Raw genomic sequence first — 24,394 nt, forward strand, 5'->3', positions numbered from 1 at the left:
GTCAGACTTCTAAGTCATGGAGAGACAGCAGGATTCGTATCTAACATAAATAAGTGAATGATATACCACTGAATGAGTTAATTGCCTGATCCTATTTTGTTGTTTGATCTTTGATTTAACTTTCTACCTATCTGGTAAATTAATGCTAAAAACATAATACACTTTGGGTCATAAATAAGTGATTTTTCATAATTCCTCTTCTCATGTGGAATAGTTTTGACCGTATTGACCTGCAGTGTGGGAGGGTTACAGATGACCGTAACATCATCCTCTCCCAGAGCATAGATCTCTCTTTTATAGTAGATAATAATATATACCATCTAGCAGATGCTCTTATTCAAAGCGACCTACAGTCATGCATGCATACATTCTACGTACATGTGGTCCCAGGAATCAAACCCACTACCCTGGCGTTGCAAGCTCCATGCACTACCTACTGAGCTACAGAGGACCACCACACAGGGATGTTCGGAGATTCAAAGTGCAGACCCTGGAAAGCCTTCACCTAAAAAGAACTAAGTTACCAGACATGTCAGTTTGGCTTCTCTTTCCATTACCAGTGCCAGGGAACTCCAAGAGCCTCTTTTAAAAAGCTTGAGAAGCCTCTGCTGTGTGTTAGTGTGTTTGTGTTAGTGTATCAGTGTCTGTGTGTTAGTGTGTGTTTGTGTTAGTGTATCAGTGTCTGTGTGTTAGTGTGTGTTTGTGTTAGTGTATCAGTGTCTGTGTGTTAGTGTGTGTTTGTGTGTTAGTGTATCAGTGTCTGTGTGTTAGTGTGTGTTAGTGTATCAGTGTCTGTGTGTTAGTGTGTTTGTGTGTTTGTGTATCAGTGTCTGTGTGTTAGTGTGTGTTCGTGTTAGTGTATCAGTGTCTGTGTGTTAGTGTGTGTTAGTGTGTTTGTGTTAGTGTATCAGTGTCTGTGTGTGTTCGTGTTAGTGTATCAGTGTCTGTGTGTGTTTGTGTTAGTGTATCAGTGTCTGTGTGTTAGTGTGTGTTTGTGTTAGTGTATCAGTGTCTGTGTGTTAGTGTGTGTGTTCGTGTGTTTGTGTTAGTGTATCAGTGTCTGTGTGTTCGTGTTAGTGTATCAGTGTCTGTGTGTTAGTGTGTGTTTGTGTTAGTGTATCAGTGTCTGTGTGTTAGTGTGTGTTTGTGTTAGTGCAGGGTTCTTCAATTCCGGTCCTGGAGGGCCGAAACACTTCTGTTTTTTATTTCTACCTGGTAGTTAATTGCACTCACCTGATGTCCCAGGTCTGAATTAGCCCGATTAGAAGGAGAGGATGAAAAACAGAGGTGTTTCGGCCCTCCAGGACCGGAATTGAAGAACCCTGTGTTAGTGTATCAGTGTCTGTGTGTTAGTGTGTGTTTGTGTATCAGTGTCTGTGTGTTAGTGTGTGTTTGTGTATCAGTGTCTGTGTGTTATTCTATCTCAGTAGGTTACAATACCAAATTATACAACTCCTGTGTAGTCTATGACCACCACAACTGCGATACTGTATAGAATAAATGACTCTTTACCAATGTTAACTTCTGTCTGTATCTGTGTTAACCAGGTCTGTGTGTAGATTAGTGTGTGGGGAATACAAGAGTGAAGCTAGTAGAATAAACAGTAAGGGGCTGGTGTCTACCCTGTTGTGTGGTCCCTGGACCCTGAAAGGTGAAGATAATTAACTTTCTTTCCTAGAACACAAGCAAAACACCGCGGTGCCAATCATTAGGGAGGAGTCACACCAGGGCGAGAGAGGAGAGAGAGGTCCAAGGTTTAATTTAGGTTGCGATGCCTCCCAAGTCCGTGCCCCACTTCTCAGCTTGGTTCAATGGTTTTAAAGGTGACATGCAGCTCTTGGCCTTGAGCAAAAACAATTGCTGGAGAGAGTATGGTCCGATAGTCCCACTTCATTTCTGAAAGCCAGGGAAGGACCCTCCTCTGCTTTATTTCAAGATACAGAGAACTAAGGCTGGGATTCAATTCGATCTGCGTTAGATCCAACTTGTAGCGCGATTGACATTTAAAGGTAATTTTCGATTGAGCCAACATAATTTTCAAATAGTCCTCCTGTGAAGTAGGACCTAGCATCAAACACCCACCTTCCTGAATCTCGTCACATATGCAGCATTTCATGTGAATGCAGTCTCCGCGAATGCAGAATCATTGCCTTTAAAAGGTGCAAAACTGAAAAGGGGTAATCTGATTGAATCCCTATGTTTATGCATTACTATATAGCTAGTTACATAAGTAATTACATGTATTTTGTTACATATATATCAAGGTATGGTCAATCACTGAAGAAAAACTAAGAGATTGCAGAACCTGTTTTGTTATTACTTTATTATTTATTTATTATTATTATTATCATCATTATTATTCAAGTTTAGATGTAACAGACATCTTTGCCATCTTTGTTGAATTTTTTGCATGTAAAACCTACAACACAAAAACGTAAAGGTGGTAGCAGAAAAAACTAAATAAAGAAACAAATCATCTAAACCCATCTTCTACGCAATAAAGTGTAAAAACAAGAAACAACATTCTAAAAATTATGGTTAAAACATTTACAAAAACATTTGCCTTTTTTGCCATGTCTGTGTCCACACTGGCTTACTGGCATCTTCTTGGCACAGATACTCCTGTCTGTCCATGGTGTTTCTTCTTCTTGTCCTCCTTATAGGCATGTTCACTCCTGCTAACTATTTTTGCAGTACCTGTGTATAGCATGCTAATAACACATTTAACATTATCCTCTTTCTTCCTTGGCAATAAAACAGAGTGCAAGCATTAACATATTTCAAATTAAAACTTCGCAAATTGAACACAAAAACTAAAATTGTTCCTTATGTTATTCGATATCATATGATAAATGCACCTGTGAATTATATTATTAATATTACAGTTTTTTGTTTCAGAGAGGCGTTTGCAGTAAAGCAGCATTGTAAGGCTATGTTTAGTTCATCGCTACTTCACGCAAATCCTTGCTTGTGAATCCCAGGCAGACTCTCGTTTAGTTCCCCGCTGCTCATGTATAAATAAGTATGTGTATCTAAGGATGGACAGTTTAGATTGAACTCATGCTAGACGCAGCAGCAGCAATGGGTGGACGTACACAGTACGCACACACGAGAGAGAAAGAGAGAGGGCGAGAAAGAGAGCGAGCGAGAGGACAGAGAGAGAAACAGTTTTTTGGGGGAGTGTTTTAGAGGCTAAATATGTCATCTACCAGCAAAATACAAACAAGCTAAATAGAGGGGTAATGTTGCTGTGTGGTAACTGTGTGGAAGTAGTATTTGTTTTGTCGCTCAAATGGTATTAATCCATCTACAGTGCCTTGCAAAAGTATTCATCCCCCTTGGCGTTTTTCCTATTTTGTTGCATTACAACCTGTAATTTAAATGGATTTTTATTTGGATTTCATCTAATGGACATACACAAAATAGTCCAAATTGGTGAAGTGAAATGAAAAAAAAAAATAACGGAAAAGTGGTGCGTGCATATGTATTCACCCCCTTTGCTATGAAGCCCCTAAATAAGATCTGGTGCAACCAATTACCTTCAGAAGTCACATAATTAGTTAAATAGTCCACCTGTGTGCAATCTAAGTGTCACATGATCTGTCACATGATCTCAGTATCTCAGTATATATACACCTGTTCTGAAAGGCCCCAGAGTCTGCAACACCACTAAGCAAGGGGCACCACCAAGCAAGCGGCACCATGAAGACCAAGGAGCTCTCCAAACAGGTCAGGGACAAAGTTGTGGAGAAGTACAGATCAGGGTTGGGTTACAAAAAAATATCAGAAACTTTGAACATCCCACGGAGCACCATTAAATCCATTCCAAAAAAAATGGAAAGAATATGGCACAACAACAAACCTGCCAAGAGGGAGGGCATTAATCAGAGAGGCAACAAAGAAACCAAAGATAACCCTGAAGGAGCTGCAAAGTTCCACAGCGGAGATCGGAGTATCTGTCCATAGGACCACTTTAAGCCGTACACTCCACAGAGCTAAGCTTTAAGGAAGAGTGGCCAGAAAAAAGACATTGCTTAAAGAAAAAAAATTAGCAAACATGCCAAAAGGCATGTGGGGGACTCCCCAAACATATGGAAGAAGGTACTCTGGTCAGATGAGACAAAAATTGAGCTTTTTGGCCATTAAGGAAAACACTATGTCTGGCGCAAACCCAACACCTCTCATCACCCCGAGAACACCATCCCCACAGTGAAGCATGGTGGTGGCAGCATCATGCTGTTGGGATGTTTTTCATCGGCAGGGACTGGGAAACTGGTCAGAATTGAAGGAATGATGGCTGGCGCTAAATGCAAGGAAATTCTTGAGGGAAACCTGTTTCAGTCTTCCAGAGATTTGAGACTGGGACAGAGGCTCACCTTCCAGCAGGACAATGACCCTAAGCATACTGCTAAAGCAACACTTGAGTGGTTTAAGGGGAAACATTTACATGTCTTGGAATGGCCTAGTCAATATCCAGACCTCATTCCAATTGAGAATATGTGGTATGACTTAAAGAATGCTGTACACCAGTGGAACCCATCCAACTTGAAGGAGCTGGAGCAGTTTTGCCTTGAAGAATGGGCAAAAATCCCAGTGGCTAGATGTGCCAAGCTTATAGAGACACACCCCATGAGATTTGCAGCTGTAATTGCTGCAAAAGGTGGCTCTACAAAGTATTGACTTTGGGGGGGGGGGGGGGGGGAATAGTTATGCACGCTCAAGTTTTCTGTTTTTTGTGTGTTATTTCTTGTTTGTTACACAATAAACCCCCCAAAAAATCAATTTTAATTTCAGGTTGTAAGGCAACAAAATAGGAAAAATTCCAAGGGGGGTGAATACTTTCGCAAGTCACTGTACATCCTGTCAATTACTTGGATGAGTTGTTATACTACAGCTCATTTGATGGAAAAAGCATTCAACATTGTTGATATTCAATGACTTATTTCCGTCAAAAGGCACCTGTTTTACCTGTCCATGGAACAAGTAGGAATTCATGCTATGTTCAAATTAAGTCCTTAAAGATAAGACTTAATAAAAACCAAATATTAGAGTATTATATAAATTTCAATTTAATAGAGATACAAAAAATGGGCCTTGTGTACGATATAGTCAGTTTATATACCTGGACAGGAACCCCCATGATGCCCAAAGCTATAATACTCACAGAACATGATTTATGACCAAGCTACATCAACTTCTCTTTAAAACAAAACATACAGGATGGACAAAGTCCAATACAGAGCATTTTGACTATAAAGCATTACAATGTGTATGAGGAGGAACACACAAAGAAAGAAAGACATGGAATGGATAGTGCCTCTCTGTGGCATTCAAACAAACAGAAAAAATACTTTGACTCCATTTCATCTCCCATTCAACCTTCTGACAAAAGGCCTCTGTTTTTTTTTTTTTATGTGATCTATCGTCCTGTCCTCATGAGAGAAAAATACTAAGAATTGCAGGCATTTTGCTTCATTATCTTGTTTGCTACATTTGCAAATGTAAACAGTTTTGCAGAGCCAAGCTCTTGGCCATTTACTCAAATGGAAAGTCAATGTTGCATATCAACATACCAGGTAGAAAATACTTTGTAGAATATATCAGGCACTGATATTATGCATTTCTCATATTAACAACTTAGAAAAAAATATGTATTTTTTTATTTTACTTCCTTCCCAAATGTCTTTAGTGATATAAGGTTTGCATCCTAGCAACTTAAAATGTCTAGAGGAAATTCTGTGATATGTCTCCCCCCCCAAAAAAAAATTACGGTAGCCATAACTAAAATACATTAAAACAAGAGCGGAGACCAATGCGACTGAAACCACTCTGCTGGCTATGTTTCTAAATCAGCCATGTGCGTTCCCTGAGGACGTTTATTTGAGGACAATCCAATCACTAGTCATCACTCTGCCCATCCATCGTGGATGAGATTATGACAGACGACTGACGTTTCCCATTTCCTCACTTTACATATCAATTCACACATCCTCATTCTGTATGGAACATTGAATCAACCAGGTAAGAGAACATTGATGAGTAGCACAACCAACCCACTGAATAATAAACCAATCCCAAAAACATGTAGATGTACCTTGTTGTTTGCTGAACTGCTTTGTCAAATGAACACTTCTGAATATTTATTTTTACAATAGCAAAAAAAAACAAAAAACAAAAAAATAAGCGGCTACTTGTAGTACCATTTTCTTCAAAAGCGTATTCCTTTACAAAAAAAAGAAAAAGGAAATAACAAATCACTTTTTCTGTATTAAGTCCAATATAAATGTTTAGATGATATTAGTTCCCTACACTGGCTGCGGAGGCACAGAAGCTATCATGGCACATTTAGCAAAAAGTCTCATTCAATCATTACAGTACGTTGTTTTTGTCCGTTGAGTTCTTTTTCATACTGCTATGCTTGTGCTAGAATTCCAAGTCTGTGGGTCGCACCAAAATCACACAGAGTCCATTGGAGCATCGGCCTTAGTCTCAGCCTCGTCGGTGGGCCGGTGAAGCCCTCGCTGTATGTGTGTGGTGAAGTCATACTTGTCTGCGCAGGCGTGCAGGCAGATGCTGCACTGGAAGGGCCCTCCGTCGGCGTGGCAGCTCATGTGCAGGGCGTACATCACCTCATCCAGGAAGACGATGCCACAGTGGACGCACTTACTGGTCAGCTCGTCCTGCGTGCTCTGGTCCACCCTCTCTGGCTTAGCTGCAACGGCTGGGGGAGGTGGCTGGGGCCATGGCCCCTCTTCTACTTCCTCCTTCTCCTCTTCTCTCTCCTGCTGCTCTCTCTCCTTCTCTTTCTCCTTCTCTACCGGGATCATGGGCAAGGCCCGTTTGTCGGCGCTGCTAATCCTCTCCTTGGCAGCGGCAGTGGAGCCATTGGCGGTGGGGGCCGGTTTGGAATGTTTGATGGCCAGGTCGAGAGGGATGTCACTCTCGGGGCCGGCGGGAGGCGGGGAAGGAAAGTGTGAGGGCAGGCTGAAGGTGGGGTAAGGCACAAAGCTTTGGCAAGGGTTGGGCAGACCAGGCATGTGGCCTAGGTAGTGTGGGTTGCCCGGCACAGACATCTTATACTTAGTCCAGAAGCGCAGCCAGTCGGCCTCGCTCTGCAGGTCATTGTGGATAAAGGGCAGGCTGAAGAACGGGTACTGGTACTTCTCGATGGGGCTGCCTGGCGGCGAGTAGCTAGCCTGTTTGGAAGGACGCATGTACTTCTCGATGGGGCTACCCCTCTCGGAGGCCGAGCCGCCTTTCCCCTCCGAGCCCATGTGATGGACCCCGGCTGAGACCACCCCGTTCCCCTCCACCCCTCCCTCCGCAGGGTTCTTGTTATGTATGTGCAAAGGAGGCATACGCTTGTGGATCTCTAGGGTCTGGCTGACCAGGAAGGCATGGGTGGAGCGGGGGCTGGGGTGGCCCTTGGCCCCAGAGGAGCCGTAGGCCTCGTACTTGCCCAGGGCGTTCGGGGGCTCCACTCCACGAGGGACGGGCCCTCCGTCTGAGCCTGGCCCATCCTCTCCTGGCCGACGCTCCAGGGGACTGCCATTAAGGCGCTCCTCGCTGTTGACCCGCTGCTGCTTGGAGCCCACGGGTTCGGAGGGCAGAGGGTCGGGGTTGAGGCGCTTCCGCGTGCGCCGGCGGATGATCTGCTCGCCGTTGTTCTGCTTGATGATGTTCAGCGGCCGTGGAGTCTGGTGAGAGACAGATATACATTTGATTTATTTATGTAGCGAGCCATTCATAAAAAATGTTGCTAAAGATCCCTAAATAAGAAAAGCAATCACCTAAGCAATTTGATAATGGAGCATAGAGTAATTACACAACATCTTACAACACTAAAAGAATGACTGCAATATAAAAAGCATGGGGACTCGGCGAGTCAGGCTCTAGTCAGTGTAGCTTAATCCTGATAGTGACAGCTTCTGTTTCCTCCACTGCTCCCCCTCTAACCCCCATCCCCCCCACCCCTCCGTAACCCCCCTGCACCCTCTGCTCCCTAGCCGTCACCCAGTCACAGCTGGGCAGACAGGAGACACGAGCGTCTGGCCTCCATCTAGCGCTGGCACACAGACAGGCCTTGCCCCAGGGCAGCTCACATTGCTTATTAGAGCCCTACAAGGGGATACGACCTACTGTAAATACTGCAGGAGTGTTGGTGTACTGCAGATGGCACGCAACCGTTTAAATGGGAACACATTTACTGCAAGATCCACAAAATAATGGATGTAGCCTACAGTATTCTCTCATTAACTGGCCAATTCATTTTTGTAGCCACCAGGCAAATACAGTAATCATTAAATTCAGTGATTACAATCGCAATATATTTTTTGAGTGTCAAGCTTAAGGTCATCATTTATTCATATTCTATATTTGTGTGTGATATGACATGCCTCAAGCATTGACTTGAAAATACAGAAATATCCAATATAATCCGGGAAATCGAAGCAAGAATTCTGTCAGTCTACCTTTAGGATACGTTTGAAACGGAGGAGAGAAATGAACGTTCTTGTCCTCATTTATCACCCAGGCCTTTCATTCCTTTCCTGTTCCTTTCTTTTTTCCTCGCCTTCAAGTCATTCTGCCACAGGTAGAGTCTGGCATTCACAGCCAACTCCTGTCCGGTGACACTTAACACGGCAATGCCGACGGACACATTTTTATACAAAAGTTTCCCCCGCTTTCCATGGAAATTTCCCAGAAATCAATGGGAGCCCAAACAAATAGGTGCACGGAGAGCGATAGAGAAAAAAAGTCTAACGGATGTGTGGCCATTTTTATTCCATCGATTTGCTCTCTAAACATACTGTATATGGCCAGAGAAGAAATGTCCAGAAGAGAATGTGAATAAAAGGGATCAGATTGGCCCTAGTGCAGACTTACTTATAGGTGTGAAAAGTCCCTGAGGAATCAATTCCACACCGTACCGCTGCCTACCCCCTTATCTTAGTGATGGAGAATCCGTTGACATGTTCCCGGGGAAAGGAAACCAATCAAAAAAAAAGAAGGGGGAAGCATGAAAAAAGAGGAAAGAAAGGTTTGATGGCACAGGTCGATAGGAAGAAGGGAAATGATCATTTTTTCCTTTAAGGCTAGTACACTCTTAGAAAAAAGGTGCTATCTAGAACCTAAAATGGTTATTCGGCTGTCCCCATAGGAGAACCCTTTGAAGAACCCTTTTTGGTTCAAGGTAGAACCCTTTTGGGTTCCATGAAGAATCCTTTCCACAGAAGGCTCTACATGGAAACCATAAGGGTTCTACCAGGAACCAAAAAGGGTTCTCCAACCCTTTTGGAACCCTTTTCTCTAACAGTGTACTGATGTAGGATCTTAATTTGATCACTCTTTTGTTGCTGAGAACAGCAGGAAATGCACAGCAGGAAATGCAAAGTTGTAGTTTATTCTATGTTTAAAAAGGCTTCTAAAGTTTGTAATTTCCACTTTAAAATGTCAGACTTGATTTGCACTAACGAAAAATGTATCAACCCCTACAACAAAAGTCATGAATTATAATCCACATAATAATCCACATTCCCTGTTGCTGCAGGATTAATTTCCTGCTGTAGCAAACTGGCCCAAATTAAGATCCTACATTTTCCCCTCCTTCCCCCTCAACTACAGTATGGTTATTTATTCAGAAACATAGAGGCCCTACACCAGTGGTCACCAACCGGTTCTACATTTCTGTAGAAAAGCCAACGATACCTACCTACAGCGTCATTGTGTTTAGGTACACCAGATGGAACGCTGCATTTGCCTTGCAGCATTGCGTTGCAGAAGCAGTCCCAGTGGGTTCTGTGTGGTGCATATGTTGGACAAATCGAACGTATGCATCAAATTGTTTGCGTAGGCGGCTTGACAGAAATGGTAGCAGAAGGTGAATGTTTAACTTCTGTTGCACACATATCCAGATCATGCTGCGTACCATTTTGCACAATTACGCTGTAGGTATGATCAAAAGGCAGTTTTTTTTGCACTGTTGGCGGTAGGTGCACTTGATTCAGAAGCCCTGCGTACCGGGTAGGCAAAGTGTTCCCATTTTGAACCATTTCATTTGTCTGAAAATACAAACTTATCCGGCGGACCGGTAGATCTGTGGCTAAATCTAGTGCCTACTGCGCTGGCCAATCGGGTAGGTCAAATCACTGTGCCTACAGCTTCCATGACCCCGGAAGTTTGATACTAGCCTACGTGAGATTTCATAACTTTTAAAACCATGACCAGAGAGAGACTGTCAAAGAATACAGCAAAAAGCTGCTGTTTTTATGAGTGAGTTCATATCTAAGTTTTTATTCAGCACTGTCAACACTGTTTTTATTTAACACTATTACAAAACATCAAACGCACTTCTCCCTACTTCCAATCGCGGACCCTCTGCTGCGCTCTCTCTCCCTATACTGAGACTAATGTTGTGTTCAAGGCAACTGGGAAATCAGGAAAAAAACAAGATCCGACTGGGAAAAATCATTTTGAACGATCATCCAACTCGGAATTCCAAGTCGGAAACTCAGGCATCTTTCTAGAGCTCCGGCTTTCCAACCTGAAGATCACTGACGTCATGATTTGACCTTGTTTTTATTCCAAGTTCCCAGTTGTCTTGAAAGCACCATGACCATCAGATGCAGGTACCATCAGTCCAGTAAAATAAAAAAATATTTGCAAATTATTTAAATGTATGCTCAGCTGTGCCTCGCCAGTGCTACACAAACTGATCAAAGCTTGAGGTTTGAAATATGGAACAGTTGTATCAGTCATACACATCTTCCATTGCTCTATTACAACACTTAATTCCCTACGGTAAATGAAAGCTGTGGAAGTTTTCCCCCTCCTCCCTCGGTCTCTCTCTCAGCCAGATGTCAAGGCTGTCTATCTCGAGCAGCAGGAGAGAAGCAGAGGATGATTCAGACCAGAAGAAAGAGTGCCCTCTACTGACTGGAACATTCTGAAACCTCTCTCTCTCTCTCTCTCTCTCTCTCTCTCTCTCTCTCTCTCTCTCTCTCTCTCTCTCTCTCTCTCTCTCTCTCTCTCTCTCTCTCTCTCTCTCTCTCTCTCTCTCTCTCTCTCTCTCTCTCTCTCTCTCTCTCTCTCTCTCTCTCTCTCTCTCTCTCTCTCTCTCTCTCTCTCTCAAAAAGTTACAGACACACAAATATCATATCCCTAAGACATGCTAAGCTCTCACCATTACAATAACATGGGAGGTTAGAATTCTTTGGCCTACTTTAATACACATTTAAGTGAATTTGTCCCAATAGTTTTGGTCCCCTAAAATGGTGCTGTAATTTTTTAACGGTTCACCCGATATGATTGAAAATACCCTCAAATTAAAGCTGACAGTCATAGTCATCGTATCATGTCAAATCCAAAGTGCTGGAGTACAGAGTCAAATCAACAAAAAATTTGTCACTGTCCCAATACTTTTGGAGCTGACTGTATTTGCTAATGGCATTTTTCTGCAGACAGATCCAAGCCTAACAAAAGGTAGGGCCATGTTTAGTCAACAGTATAGACAACAGATTAACAGTACAAGGTCACAGACACACACAGAAAGGTCATCTTCATTCTACCACCATCTTTATCTTTTATGTTTCTTTCTGCAATAGTTACCCATAATCACCTCGCTTACAGGATGTGCTGTTTCCATCCATCTAAGCAACTGTTCAACTCCAATACCTATTTCAATAGTGTTGCTGTGTCTGTCTAGACCGTCAGTCGTCTCCTGTTGTTGTATGTCACCAGAACAAATGTGTCATTCATTAGAAACAAGAACACTTTCATCTCACACTGTGCTCATCTACTACACACAAAGGCCTACACAATACAAAAGCCTTGGCATTTCCAGACAGTACTGTACAAATGGATAAGCTTCAATAAGCTATGCTACCTTTCTCTATGCTGCCTCGCTCTTCAACAAGCTAGTGCTTTCATCACAGGTTGTGTCCCAAATGGCACACTATTTCCTATATAGTGCACAACTTTTGACCAGGGCTTTGGTCAAAATAAGTACACTATGTAGGGAATCGGGTGCCATTTGGTCCGTCACCTCTCTCTGTCACCAGCAGCAGAACTTTTCAAAACGTCTCAGGAGACGGTTTCGAGTATGGCAGTATTGTTTTCTGTCAGTGTGACCAACGCTGGAGTGCACTTTGGCAACTGTAAAGAGGCACAGACTCTTCAGACAGAACAAAGTAACGTTGCCACTTCGATTAGTTTTTACACCCCAGTATTGACGCACACACACACAGGGCATATGCTCCCCGCCGCCCGTCAAGTCCTATTATTAGAAGATAAAATCGGAGAGACATTTATTGTTGCAATGTGCTATGGCATGAGGAGTCCAGAACTCCATTACAGGCCCACTACAGCACCGGTTTATGAGGTGCTATTATGGAATTATTTCTGTATAGCGTATAAAACTTTTATTCAAATGTATAAAAATACTACTGCCATTGGCCGGGGCCGATGAACACGCCTGCAGATTAAAACGTCTTCATCCCTGATTAATTGCAGCCACCCAAGGACCTCCTAAAAGACAAGCGATGGTGATGTTCTGTTAAACGAGGCCCTCGCTACACTGCTGCAATATCCAGGTGGTTTCCGGTGAGGACAGAACGAACAAGTGCACATGTGGCTATCATGACTCAGTCCCCACTGGGAGGATGGGAGGAACGCTCGCCAAGAACAAACAAACAATCTCACGAAAACAGACAATCCAGACTCTGAGTGTTGAGCAAACGGATTTGGAACCCGGCAGACTTGGAATCCCCTTCTCTCCATGTCATTTATTAGCAGCTAGTGGAGCGTGAAGAGTTATGCATACAACCCAACCTGATGGTCCACTGAAGTCTACCTCCTCACTAACAACTAGCAAGGAGCAGTAACAACTAACACATAAACAAGCCCAAACAACAGGCCAGTTCCAGCATGCAGGTCCAGAGGCGCACAGAGACGAGAGTAACAGATTATGAGTATCACGGAAGTTGTGTCCCCAATGGCCCCCATTCCCTATATAGTGCACTACTACCCATAGGCTCTGGTCAAAAATAGTGCACTATGTAGGGAATAGGGTGCCATTGGTGATATAATGGAGTCAACCACAGTAATTTTCAACATGTCTAAAGGTGGATCACCATAACACCAACTTAACAGTGCATCATAAGAGAAAAAGAGAATGAAGATACAAACTTCCACTGGTGCACAAACATAATTGTACGTATTGCTATATAATAATAACTACTATCTGACATTTTTTCTATCTATGCTTTAAGTTTAAGCATGCACTACAATATAAATGATATACAGTGGGGGGAAAAAGTATTTAGTCAGCCACCAATTGTGCAAGTTCTCCCACTTAAAAAGATGAGAGAGGCCTGTAATTTTCATCATAGGTACACGTCAGCTATGACAGACAAAATGAGGAAAAAAAATCCAGAAAATCACATTGTAGGATTTTTAATGAATTTATTTGCAAATTATGGTGGAAAATAAGTATTTGGTCAATGACAAAAGTTTCTCAATACTTTGTTATATACCCTTTCTTGGCAATGACACAGGTCAAACGTTTTCTGTAAGTCTTCACAAGGTTTTCACACACTGTTGCTGGTATTTTGGCCCATTCCTCCATGCAGATCTCCTCTAGAGCAGTGATGTTTTGGGGCTGTCGCTGGGCAACACGGACTTTCAACTCCCTCCAAAGATTTTCTATGGGGTTGAGATCTGGAGACTGGCTAGGCCACTCCAGGACCTTGAAATGCTTCTTACGAAGCCACTCCTTCGTTGCCCGGGCGGTGTGTTTGGGATCATTGTCATGCTGAAAGACCCAGCGACGTTTCATCTTCAATGCCCTTGCTGATGGAAGGAGGTTTTCACTCAAAATCTCATGATACATGGCCCCATTCATTCTTTCCTTTACACGGATCAGTCGTCCTGGTCCCTTTGCAGAAAAACAGCCCCAAAGCATGATGTTTCCACCCCCATGCTTCACAGTAGGTATGGTGTTCTTTGGATGCAACTCAGCATTATTTGTCCTCCAAACACGACGAGTTGAGTTTTTACCAAAAAGTTATATTTTGGTTTCATCTGACCATATGACATTCTCCCAATCCTCTTCTGGATCATCCAAATGCACTCTAGCAAACTTCAGACGGGCCTGGACATGTACTGGCTTAAGCAGGGGGACACGTCTGGCACTGCATGATTTGAGTCCCTGGCGGCATAGTGTGTTACTGATGGTAGGCTTTGTTACTTTGGTCCCAGCTCTCTGCAGGTCATTCACTAGGTCCCCCCGTGTGATTCTGGGATTTTTGCTCATCGTTCTTGTGATCATTTTGACCCCACGGGGTGAGATCTTGCGTGGAGCCCCAGATCGAGGGAGATTATCAGTGGTCTTGTATGTCTTCCATTTCCTAATAATTGCTCCCACAGTTGATTTCTTCAAACCAAGCTGCTTACCTATTGCAGATTCAGTCTTCCCAGCCTGGTGCAGGTCTACAATTTTGTTTCTGGTGTCCTTTGAAGCTCTTTGGTCTTGGCCATAGTGGAGTTTGGAGTGTGACTGTTTGAGGTTGTGGACAGGTGTCTTTTATACTGATAACAAGTTCAAACAGGTGCCATTAATACAGGTAATGAGTGGAGGACAGAGGAGCCTCTTAAAGAAGAAGTTACAGGTCTGTGAGAGCCAGAAATCTTGCTTGTTTGTAGGTGACCAAATACTTATTTTCCACCATAATTTGCAAATAAATTCATTAAAAATCCTACAATGTGATTTTCTGGATTTTTTCTCTCTCAATTTGTCTGTCATAGTTGACGTGTACCTATGATGAAAATTACAGGCCTCTCTCATCTTTTTAAGTGGGAGAACTTGCACAATTGGTGGCTGACTAAATACTTTTTTTCCCCACTGTATGATACACAAAGACAGACTGTCTTTCATAACACAAAACCCCAGCTGGGTCAAGCTACCTACAGGGAGTCAAACAGTTCAAGTTTCAGTTTCAAGTTTTATTAGTCGTATGTACGGGAATGAAATACTTACTTGCAGGTTCCTTCTCGACAATGCAACAACAATAAGAAATAATAAAAGATAAGAATACCAACATAAAATTAATGGCTCAGTAGAATAGAACAAACATTTTAGTAGAATATAATAAAAATGTTAGTTAGGTTCTATCTAACTTAAGAGTCTGGAGAGTGTGTGATCTTAGGAAAAGCTCACTCTCTCTCTCTTTCCCTCTCTCTCTTTCCCTCACCTCTCTCCCTCTCTCTCTGTCTCTCTCTGTCTCTCTCTGTCTCTCTCTCTCACTCTGTCTCTCTCTCTTTCCTTCTCTCTCTTTCCCTCACCTCTCTCTCTGTCTCTGTCTCTCTCTCTCTCTCTCTCTCTCTCTCTCTCTCTGTCTCTCTCTCTCTCTCTCTCTCTCTCTGTCTCTCTCTCTGTCTCTCTCTCTTTCTCTCGGTCTCTCTCTCTGTCTCTCTCTTTCTCTGACTGTAGTAGGCCTGGTCAGCTGGACTGGAGCTGGTTTAGACCACCAGATGGCCTGGCCAGTGAAAGGGCCTCTTGTAGCAGGGCTCTCTGGAGCCTGGCTCTGTCTCTCTCCCTCTCTGGCCGAGTCGACCACACCGACTCAGGGAGCCTCCTGTGTAGATCCCCCCACCACCCAGGCAGCCGGTTCAGTCGCCTTCAGGCATGCAACACGGCCTAGAATACACTGGACTGGCGGACTCTGTGGACTCTTACCCAGTCGTAACCGAATTACCGAGATTAAACATAAAAATGTTAACGTTGAGTGACGTGCAGAGACAAAGGCCTCCTTGTTTCCGAGGGGTAATTCCTCACATGATGTCACATTTGCCTACCCATATGTTTTCCCAGACACTATTTCATTTCAAAGAGCATTGAGAAGTACGTCTTGGAAGGTTCCAGCCCAAGCCGTGGTGGTTTACTCGCCAGAGAGAAAAAATATATACAGTTTGTGTATTCAAAACCAACATTTAATTCTGAAAGAGGTATAGGGCCTGTGAACTAAATCCAGTTGTAAAATCCTCAATGATTGAGAACATTGACCTATTTCAGGATAACATGTCGAAGTCTGTTACACAATGGCAATCTCCCCATATCTACAGCATTATAATGATAACATTCCCATTCGGGAACTGCATCTTTCCCTTTCAAGACGATTTGATACATATCTAGAGACATGGGCTCCGATACGATACAGGAACGATACTTTTAGTTTGATATGATTCGGTGCGATTCGGTATGATTAGAGAACGAATCGATGCGATTTGGTTCGATGCGATTCAATGCACTAACATTTGTTGCTTAAACATTCATTTTCCATTCTAAATTAAAAATCTGATGCTGATGGAGCTCATGAGCCATGTGTGTGTTTGTGTGTTTGTGAATGATGTACGTCTATGGTGTATATCAGGGATCATCAACTAGATTCTGCTGCGGGACGATTTTTTTGTGAGCGGATGGTCAGGGGGCCGGAACATAATTACAAATAATTTGTAGACTGCAAATTGACCGCAAGAAGCCCAAACAGATATAACATTTGACTAAAACATAATCATTTAAAGCCTTGTTTACATTTGTATACGATCACATATATCTCTCTATTATGCGAGGGAATACTTTGAAACGGATTTCCAAAATGTTAATCACTTGAAGCTGATTTTCTGGTGTGTTTAGTCTTTTATATCCAACAATTAAAACATGATGATAATAATAATAATTGGGGGGCCAAATAAAATCAAAGTTGGGAACCCTGGTGCATGTACTGTGTGTGTGTGTAAATGATGTATGTCTATGGTGTAGATACTATGCACCTGATCAGAGCCATAAGGGAGACTAGGCATCTACTATCCCACCACTATTGGATACGGAAGAGCAATGTAGCCTGTGTTTTCTGTCCCCCCATTTTGGTTCTGAAATCACCGTCACCCACTAACCATTTTTTGCAAATTAAGCTTTTACTGCAGTGGGCTAAATTAGCGTCACACAGAGTGTTTCTTGGTAGTCTTAAACAAATCTACTTTGAATCAAAAGTATACACCTTCACACACATGGTTATGGGCTTAAAAAAATAAGACACCTGTACCATGTCAGATATACACTGAGTGTACAAAACTCTAGGATCACCTTTCTAATTTTGAGTTTCACCCCCCATTTTGCCCTCAGATCAGCCTCAATTCGTTGTGGCATGGACTCTACAAGGTGTCGAAAGCGTTCCACAGGGATGCTGGCCCATGTTGACTCCAATGCTTCCCACAGTTGCGTCAAGTTGGCTGGATGTCCTTTGGGTGGTGGACTATTCTTGATACACATGGGAAACTGTTGAGCGTGAAAAACCTAGCAACATTGCAGTTCTTGACACACTCAAACCAGTGCACCTGACACCTACTACCATACCCCTTTCAAATGCACTTAAATCGTTTGTCTTGCCCTTTCACCCTCTAAATGGCACACATAAACAATCCATGTCTCAAGGATTAAAAATCCTTCTTTAACCTGTCTCCTCCCCTTTATCTACACTGATTGAAGTGGATTTAACAAGTGACATCAATAAGGGATTATAGCTTTCACCTGGATTCACCAGGTCAGTCTATGTCATGGAAAGAGTAGGTGCTCCTAATGTTGAAATGTATACATTTATTTGTTTTTATCCCAATATTACACTTTATATACATCACAGAAGACTGAAATTTAACAAAACCGTTTGACATAGAAACACTGGATTTTTTAATATATATTTTTTATCATGTTTATTCATTATGAAATTATGAAAAATATTAATAACATTCCCCCCATGAGGCCACTAGAGGGCGATTTGGTCATTTGAGCTAGTAATGTATCAATATTTATCGTTTACAAATTAGCTATGACATAGCCAATGAATATATAGCACAACTTTGGATTTTGCCCCATCTCAATATCTAATGGTTTTGACCGTTTGGAAGTTTTTAGTGAGCTTCTTTTCTTTCCTCTCGCTTCGGCCATGCAGTGCGCCTCCCAAAGCTTTTGCTGTCCTCGTTATGAAATTACCAACTTTACCCTGTATATCTAAAAACGACCATATACACTGATTGTTTAAAGCAAAACTACCAAAACTATTGGTGAACTATCAGCATGGGCAAAGTATGAACATAAACAATCGAAATGAAATGCTGAAGGTGCCATGCAGATGTGCAAGATGATACCTCGTGTTCGTCAACGCGCAAAGCTGGGCACAGTGTGCATTTTGACTAGGCTACCGATATTCCCTGGGTTTATTTGGCATGCAAAATGACTTGTAGATCAATGACTGTCAAGACAGTTACAGGCTTAGTTCGACACTGAAGGAGAGGACGCATCAATTGTCTACTTTAAGCAAAACAATTTAGTGAATTGGCGATTTGTAATGTTTGAATCGATTTTTTAACCGACGCATGCTACATTTGGATCGGTTTGGGGTCCGTGGATTGATGCAGTCATATCTTAAACATTTGAGTTGGGGACCATGCATATCGGTGAATCGTTACATCCCTAATTCTCATCATGTTTCTTTCTGCATCTGTGTGACACCACAAAGTGAGGTCACAGCCTTTGACTGAGCGAATGTGTGTGAACGGATATGGAGAGAGGGGGTAGACCTATCATTCATATGTGATGTGTGAGCCTGCATGTGTGTGAGAGGAGCATGTGTGAACTTTAGGGTCAGGTGTTTTGGGATCTGTGGGTAGCTAGGGAATTCTAGGCTGAGGCAGGATTACTCCCAGATCACCATTAGCAGGGCTAGGGGTGAGAGGGCATGGGGGCACCCCTTAACTCCTCCCCCAGGCCCTGAGAGGAGCACCAGTCACCTGGGGAGGAAGTGGGTGGACAGGCTAGAAAGGCTACAGTGTCCTGCTACCATTTACTTAACGGCCATTTTATTTTAGTGGGTGGGCTGGTGTAGCAGGTTGCCCCCTTCTCCCCTCCCCCTGACACACACACAGACACACACACTCCTGTGTTTTTCCAAGCTCCCCCCTCACCCCCCCAGCCTTACTGAGTGGAGCTTCTGATAGAGGCCACACGCGTTGCACACATATCCCCCGTTGGCATTCTTCCTCCACAGCGAGGTCTTGGTGGTCAGACAGTTGGCACAGAATACTCCTGAGCCTCGACGTCTCTGAAAGCCAAATCAAAAGAGAGAGAGAGAGTCAGTCAGTCAGTCAGTGAGAAAATGGGTGCAAAGGAGAGGGTAAATAGATAAAATATCATATCATCATCTGGGTTCATTGTATGAGTGTGGCAGGCAGCCACACACACACACACACACACTGCCCAATCAGAAGGTCAGGTTGGGCAGTGATGAATAGAAGCCAGCGGATTCTCTCACTAATTAACTTTAGACTGATTAATGAGTCCGGTAAGATACCACTGAGTCTGAGACGACACCTGACCACTTCACTAGACAGAGATCAGCCTTAATCGCCTGTACCACTATGACAAGCTGAGGACGAGACCTTTATAGGAGCCTAATTTTCATTCTACAATCTTCGGGTGTGGCACTGATTGTTTAGGAAGCAATTCTGAGCCCATTTTCAGAAATATTCAAATTTAGAAACTGTTTCTAATATTCTCTCTTTACTAGATTTCAAGTATTTTATTTTAATGCCCTCCTTAACCTTATGATTTAAAAAAGCAGAATAAATAATAATGCGCTGACCCATAAGGAAAGTACAGAAAAGCAATAATGTCTAAATTAATCATTGGAGTGCCCAACCTTATCAAGTGCAGAACAACATGTAAACTTAACCAGCGGTCGGTCCTGCCTCGCATGTTATCCGCAGAGTGGCTAGCTGGCTACATTGGCATTATCTAGATTAGGGGGCCTGTAAAAGCCATTCAGCCTTATAGAATCTGTGCCATTTATTTAACTTCAGACATTTTGTGTAGGGAGCCATGTTCTCTTCTCGCCAGAAAAATACAATGCTCCTAATTCTCCTCTGATACATTTAGAATGGAAAGCTTTTCTGCGGACATACTTTTTTGGCTCCAAGTCCAGAGAGCTTTCTTGGCAGAGAAAGGGTACTTGATTCATCGGGTGTTTCACAATGTATCAGTAAAAAGTTCTGGTGAGTAGCCAGTTCCCTATAGGGTAATTTTCCATCCAGATGCAAGCGCTATCAGAGGCCCATCGTCAGCTAAACTAATTATGATCTCGCATTTGCTGATGCCTGCTCACTCTAAAGTTTGACATCAGACATTAATCATAGATACAAGGAAAATGAAAATAAGTGAAAAGGAATGGACGGTACCCCGGCGTGGCCATAAAGAGTCAACATTACAGAAATCATTTAATGAGATGGAGAAATATGTTTTGTGGGCTATCAGCAAGTGCAAAGTTGCTCTGACAACTGCCATTTTCAAGCACGGAACACAATTCGCTCTCTGCACGGCTGCTTGTGCTCCAATCACAGGTCAGGCTGGGTAAAAGAACGCTGTCTCCTGGTAAAACTCAATGTTGTCTCCCTTAAAACCGTCCTTCAAACTGAAACACCAAAATTACATATTATTTCTAGATTCAACATTTCAGAATGCATTATTCTTAAGTGTGAAAATAAAATCAACATTAACAATCAATCAGAATTACAAAATTAAAGTGTAAATCCTTAATCTAACAATTATATCTATCTAACAATTACAAATGATTACTTGTTCAAATTAAATAAGTGTAGGCTCTAGCTAGCAAGCTGGTCACAAGAAAGAGATGTCAATTTTGGACATTTGAAAAGGTCCTGAGAACGTCGATATATGCCTTCGTCAGCGAACTGGGCTCGAACTCACAAGGCTCAGAGCCAAAGCATGCTGCTTCGACCACTGCGCCACGGCAGTTCGTAATTCTCTAGCAAGCAGGGAGAGCACTTGATGATACTTAATGGAAACAACGCATTGTTTTTAATTATTTTTGTTTTAAGCCTTCCCCACACCATAGCCCTAACCTTAACAACTTGGAATTAATACCTAAACTTAACCCTTTGAGTTGTTTCTGTTTTAACCCTGTAACCACATTGAAATAACCCTGTAACCATGCAGAATTAATGGGTAGAAAATCTACGTTCATCCAGTTAAGCCAAATTCCGATCAGGTTGCTAGCTAGACCATGCAAATTTGTGCTACAGAACACCATTACTCTCAAATATGAATGATTATTTTAGTGGTATACTTAAAGAAAACGTAAAAAAAAATACTTACAAATTATAGGCTAATCTATGGTTAGGATCAATTCTTAGGCTACTACCACAGAAGAAACCTGGATGCAGAGGGAAACAACCCCCCCCCCCCTCCCCTCCCGAACATACACATTCCCAATCCCAAATAGTTTTTATGTGGTTGCCACATGGCAGGAATGACAGGTATGATTGATTGATTGATTTATTCTTTCCTATCCTGTTCTAGCGTTACAAGCTAAACACGGTGTCCATCATCATCCTGTGTTTTTTCCCCCCCTCCAGGCTCATGCCCGAACCCTGACTGCCTCGGCCAAATTACTCACACGTGTTTTGCTTAGAGTCACAGACACTTCCAACAGCTGGAAAGTGTAAATGTTTACAGGTTGAGCACAGCTCGAGCTGATAGCAGTCCTATTTGTCTTGCGCAACATGTATCTCCTTCTCCTTGTCTTTAGACAAGTTGGGCTTCGACCAACAAACAACAGTTAAGACTGGCACATGGTTTATGAACTGATACACAAAACGAAGCCGGATTCAAAACTGAAGAGTTTTACACAGAATCATTAGATCATTTGTTTTGGTACTGTCCACATGTAGCTTGTTTTTGGTTGCAGGTTCAGGAATGGCTGAAGAATTGCATCATTTACCTAAAGCTAACTCTGCAAATAGCACTGCTGGGTGATTTGAAAAGTCATAGTCAATCCATCAATAATATCATAATACACTTAGCAAAAATGTTTATCTTTAATTTACAATATGTAGAAACTATGAGAATAGAAAGGTTCAGAATAATTGTGAACCATCACAGCACAGTTGAAAAATATATGGCAAATAGAAATCAAAACTGCATGGTCTTCAGAGATAGATGGGAGGGGTTGAGGGTAGCTGAAGGATGGGACTAAAAACAAACAAAAGATAACTAATGTAAAATATACTGTCCGTAAAATGTATATAATATGTATAAGCTGGAAGTAGAAGCCTAAGTGTTGTTGTCCATTAGTTTACTCCAATTAGGGGAGGGGTGGTAGGGTTAGGGGAAAATAATAAAGGAAAATATATTTACAAAAAATATATATATATGGGAGATTGGAAATTATGCAGACAATTACATTGATGAAAGCCACAAACTATCTGCAATATTAAAGATGATCTACCCCTCAAAAAAACTAAACAAAAAAACAGTTAAGACTTGTCGTGAATTGTCAACCTACTTTGTCCAGGCTGGTAGCTAGGCTACCATATAAAAACATAGCAAAGCCAAATGACAAAAAGTACTACAATACAATGTGTGGTCCGTAAATTGGAAGTCACTCAGAGACATGCTATCAGACAATATGTCTTCCTCTTCCAAGTGAAATATTCTCCCTTTATTCAGTGAGTGGAGCAGCCAGTGGTGGAGCTCGGTCCTAGGTGATCTGATGTGACATTTTACAACAAGTGGCGCGTGGCTCGACCTGCAATGAATAACCTGCAACAGTGGTCTGCTGAACTGTAATCAATAGAGCAGGCGACGAGATCTACTCAGTCAAACAGAGACTCACTTCATACATAAATGATAGCAACAGAAACTACAACAAATGTGTCATCTTATAGACCTCTAACACTACTACATATTGACATAAAACATAAATGCTAATATATCTGAAGAACACTAAACATGCTAACACACACACTCTACATACATGTACGTTGTAATATTGTTATATTGCTGTATTATGGATTTTGTATTGTAGATACACTATACAGTGCATTCGGAAAGTATTCAGACCCCTTGACTTATTCCACATTTTGTTACGTTACAGCCTTATTCTAAAATTGATTAAATCATTTTTTTCCTTCATCAATCTACCCACAATACCCCATAATGACAATGCAAAAACAGTTTTCTGTAAAAACAAACAAACAATTTATTAAATAAAAACACAGTAAAATATCACATTTACGTAAGTATCCAGACCCTTTCCTCAGTACTTTGTTGAAGCCCCTTTGGCAGCGATTACAGCCTTGAGTCTTCTTGGGTAAAATGCTACAAGCTTGGCACATCTGTATTTGGGGAGTTTCTCCCATTCTTCTTTGCAGATCCTCTCAAGCTCTGTCAGGTTGGATGGGGAGCGTCACTGCACAGCCATTTTCAGGTATCTCCAGAGATGTTCGATCGGGTTCAAGTCCGGGCTCTGGCTGTGCCACTCAAGAACATTCAGAGACTTGTCCTGAAGCCACTCCTGCATTGTCTTGGCTGTGTGCTTACGGTCATTTCATGTTGGAAGGTGAACCTTCGCCCCAGTCTGAGGTCCTGAGCACTCTGGAGCAGGTTTTCATCAAGGATCTCTCTTTACTTTGCTCTGGTCATATTTCCCTCGATCCTGACTAGTCTCCCAGTCCCTGCCGCTGAAAAACATACCCACAGCATGATGCTGCCACCACCATGCTTCACCGTAGGGATGGTGCCAGGTTTCCTCCAGACGTGACGCTTGGCATTCAGGCTAAAGAGTTCAATCTTGGTTTCATCCGACCAGAGAATCTTGTTTCTCATGGTCTGAGAGTCCTTTAGGCAAACTCCAAGCGGGCTGTCATGTGCATTTTACTGTGTTCTTGGGGACCTTCAATGCTACAGAAATGTTTTGGTACCCTTCCCCAGATCTGTGCCTCGACACAATCCTGTCTCAGAGCTCTATAGACAATTCCTTCAACCTCATGGCTTGGTTTTTGCTCTGTCATGCACTGTCAACTGTGGGACCTTATATAGACATGTGTGTGGCTTTCCAAATCATGTCCAATCAATTGAATTTACCACAGGTGGACTCCAACCAAGTTGTAGAAACATCTCAAGGATGATCAATGGAAACAGGATGCACCTGAGCTCAATTTCGAGTCTCATAGTAGAGTCTGAATACTTATGTAAATAAGGTATTTCCGTTTTTTATTTTTAATATATTTGCAATAAAAATAAAACTGTTTTCACTTTGTCATTATGGGGTATTGTGTGTAGATTGATGAGGAAATGTTTTATTGAATTCATTTTAGAATAAGGCCCCAACGTAACAAAATTTGGAAAAAGTAAAGGGTCTGAATACTCATCCACATACTTTATTACAAAATTATGTGGATACCCCTTCAAATTACTAGATTCAGCTATTTCAGCCACACCCATTGCTGACTGGTGTAAAACATCGAGCATGCAGCCATGCAATCTGCA

The 24,394-nt window shown here is 42.3% G+C and overlaps 1 protein-coding gene across 1 annotated transcript in view; it reads right to left on the reverse strand.

Annotated features, from left to right (window-relative positions):
- Positions 1–5,106: 5,106 nt before the first annotated feature.
- The window catches only part of LOC311131892 (zinc finger transcription factor Trps1-like), a gene marked incomplete at its 5' end in the record, with an annotated part of 34,377 nt that continues 15,089 nt past the window's right edge, over positions 5,107–24,394 (reverse strand). Inside the window, 2 exons of the mRNA XM_084165009.1 lie at positions 5,107–7,697; positions 19,029–19,151. Of these exons, the coding sequence (XP_084021135.1) occupies positions 6,456–7,697; positions 19,029–19,151 (1,365 nt within the window). The 3' untranslated portion in view covers positions 5,107–6,455. The remainder of the gene's footprint in view (positions 7,698–19,028; positions 19,152–24,394) is intronic.

Source organism: Coregonus lavaretus (genome assembly GCF_964263955.1).
Source record: "Coregonus lavaretus genome assembly, chromosome: 7".
NCBI classification, from domain to species: Eukaryota; Metazoa; Chordata; class Actinopteri; order Salmoniformes; family Salmonidae; genus Coregonus; species Coregonus lavaretus.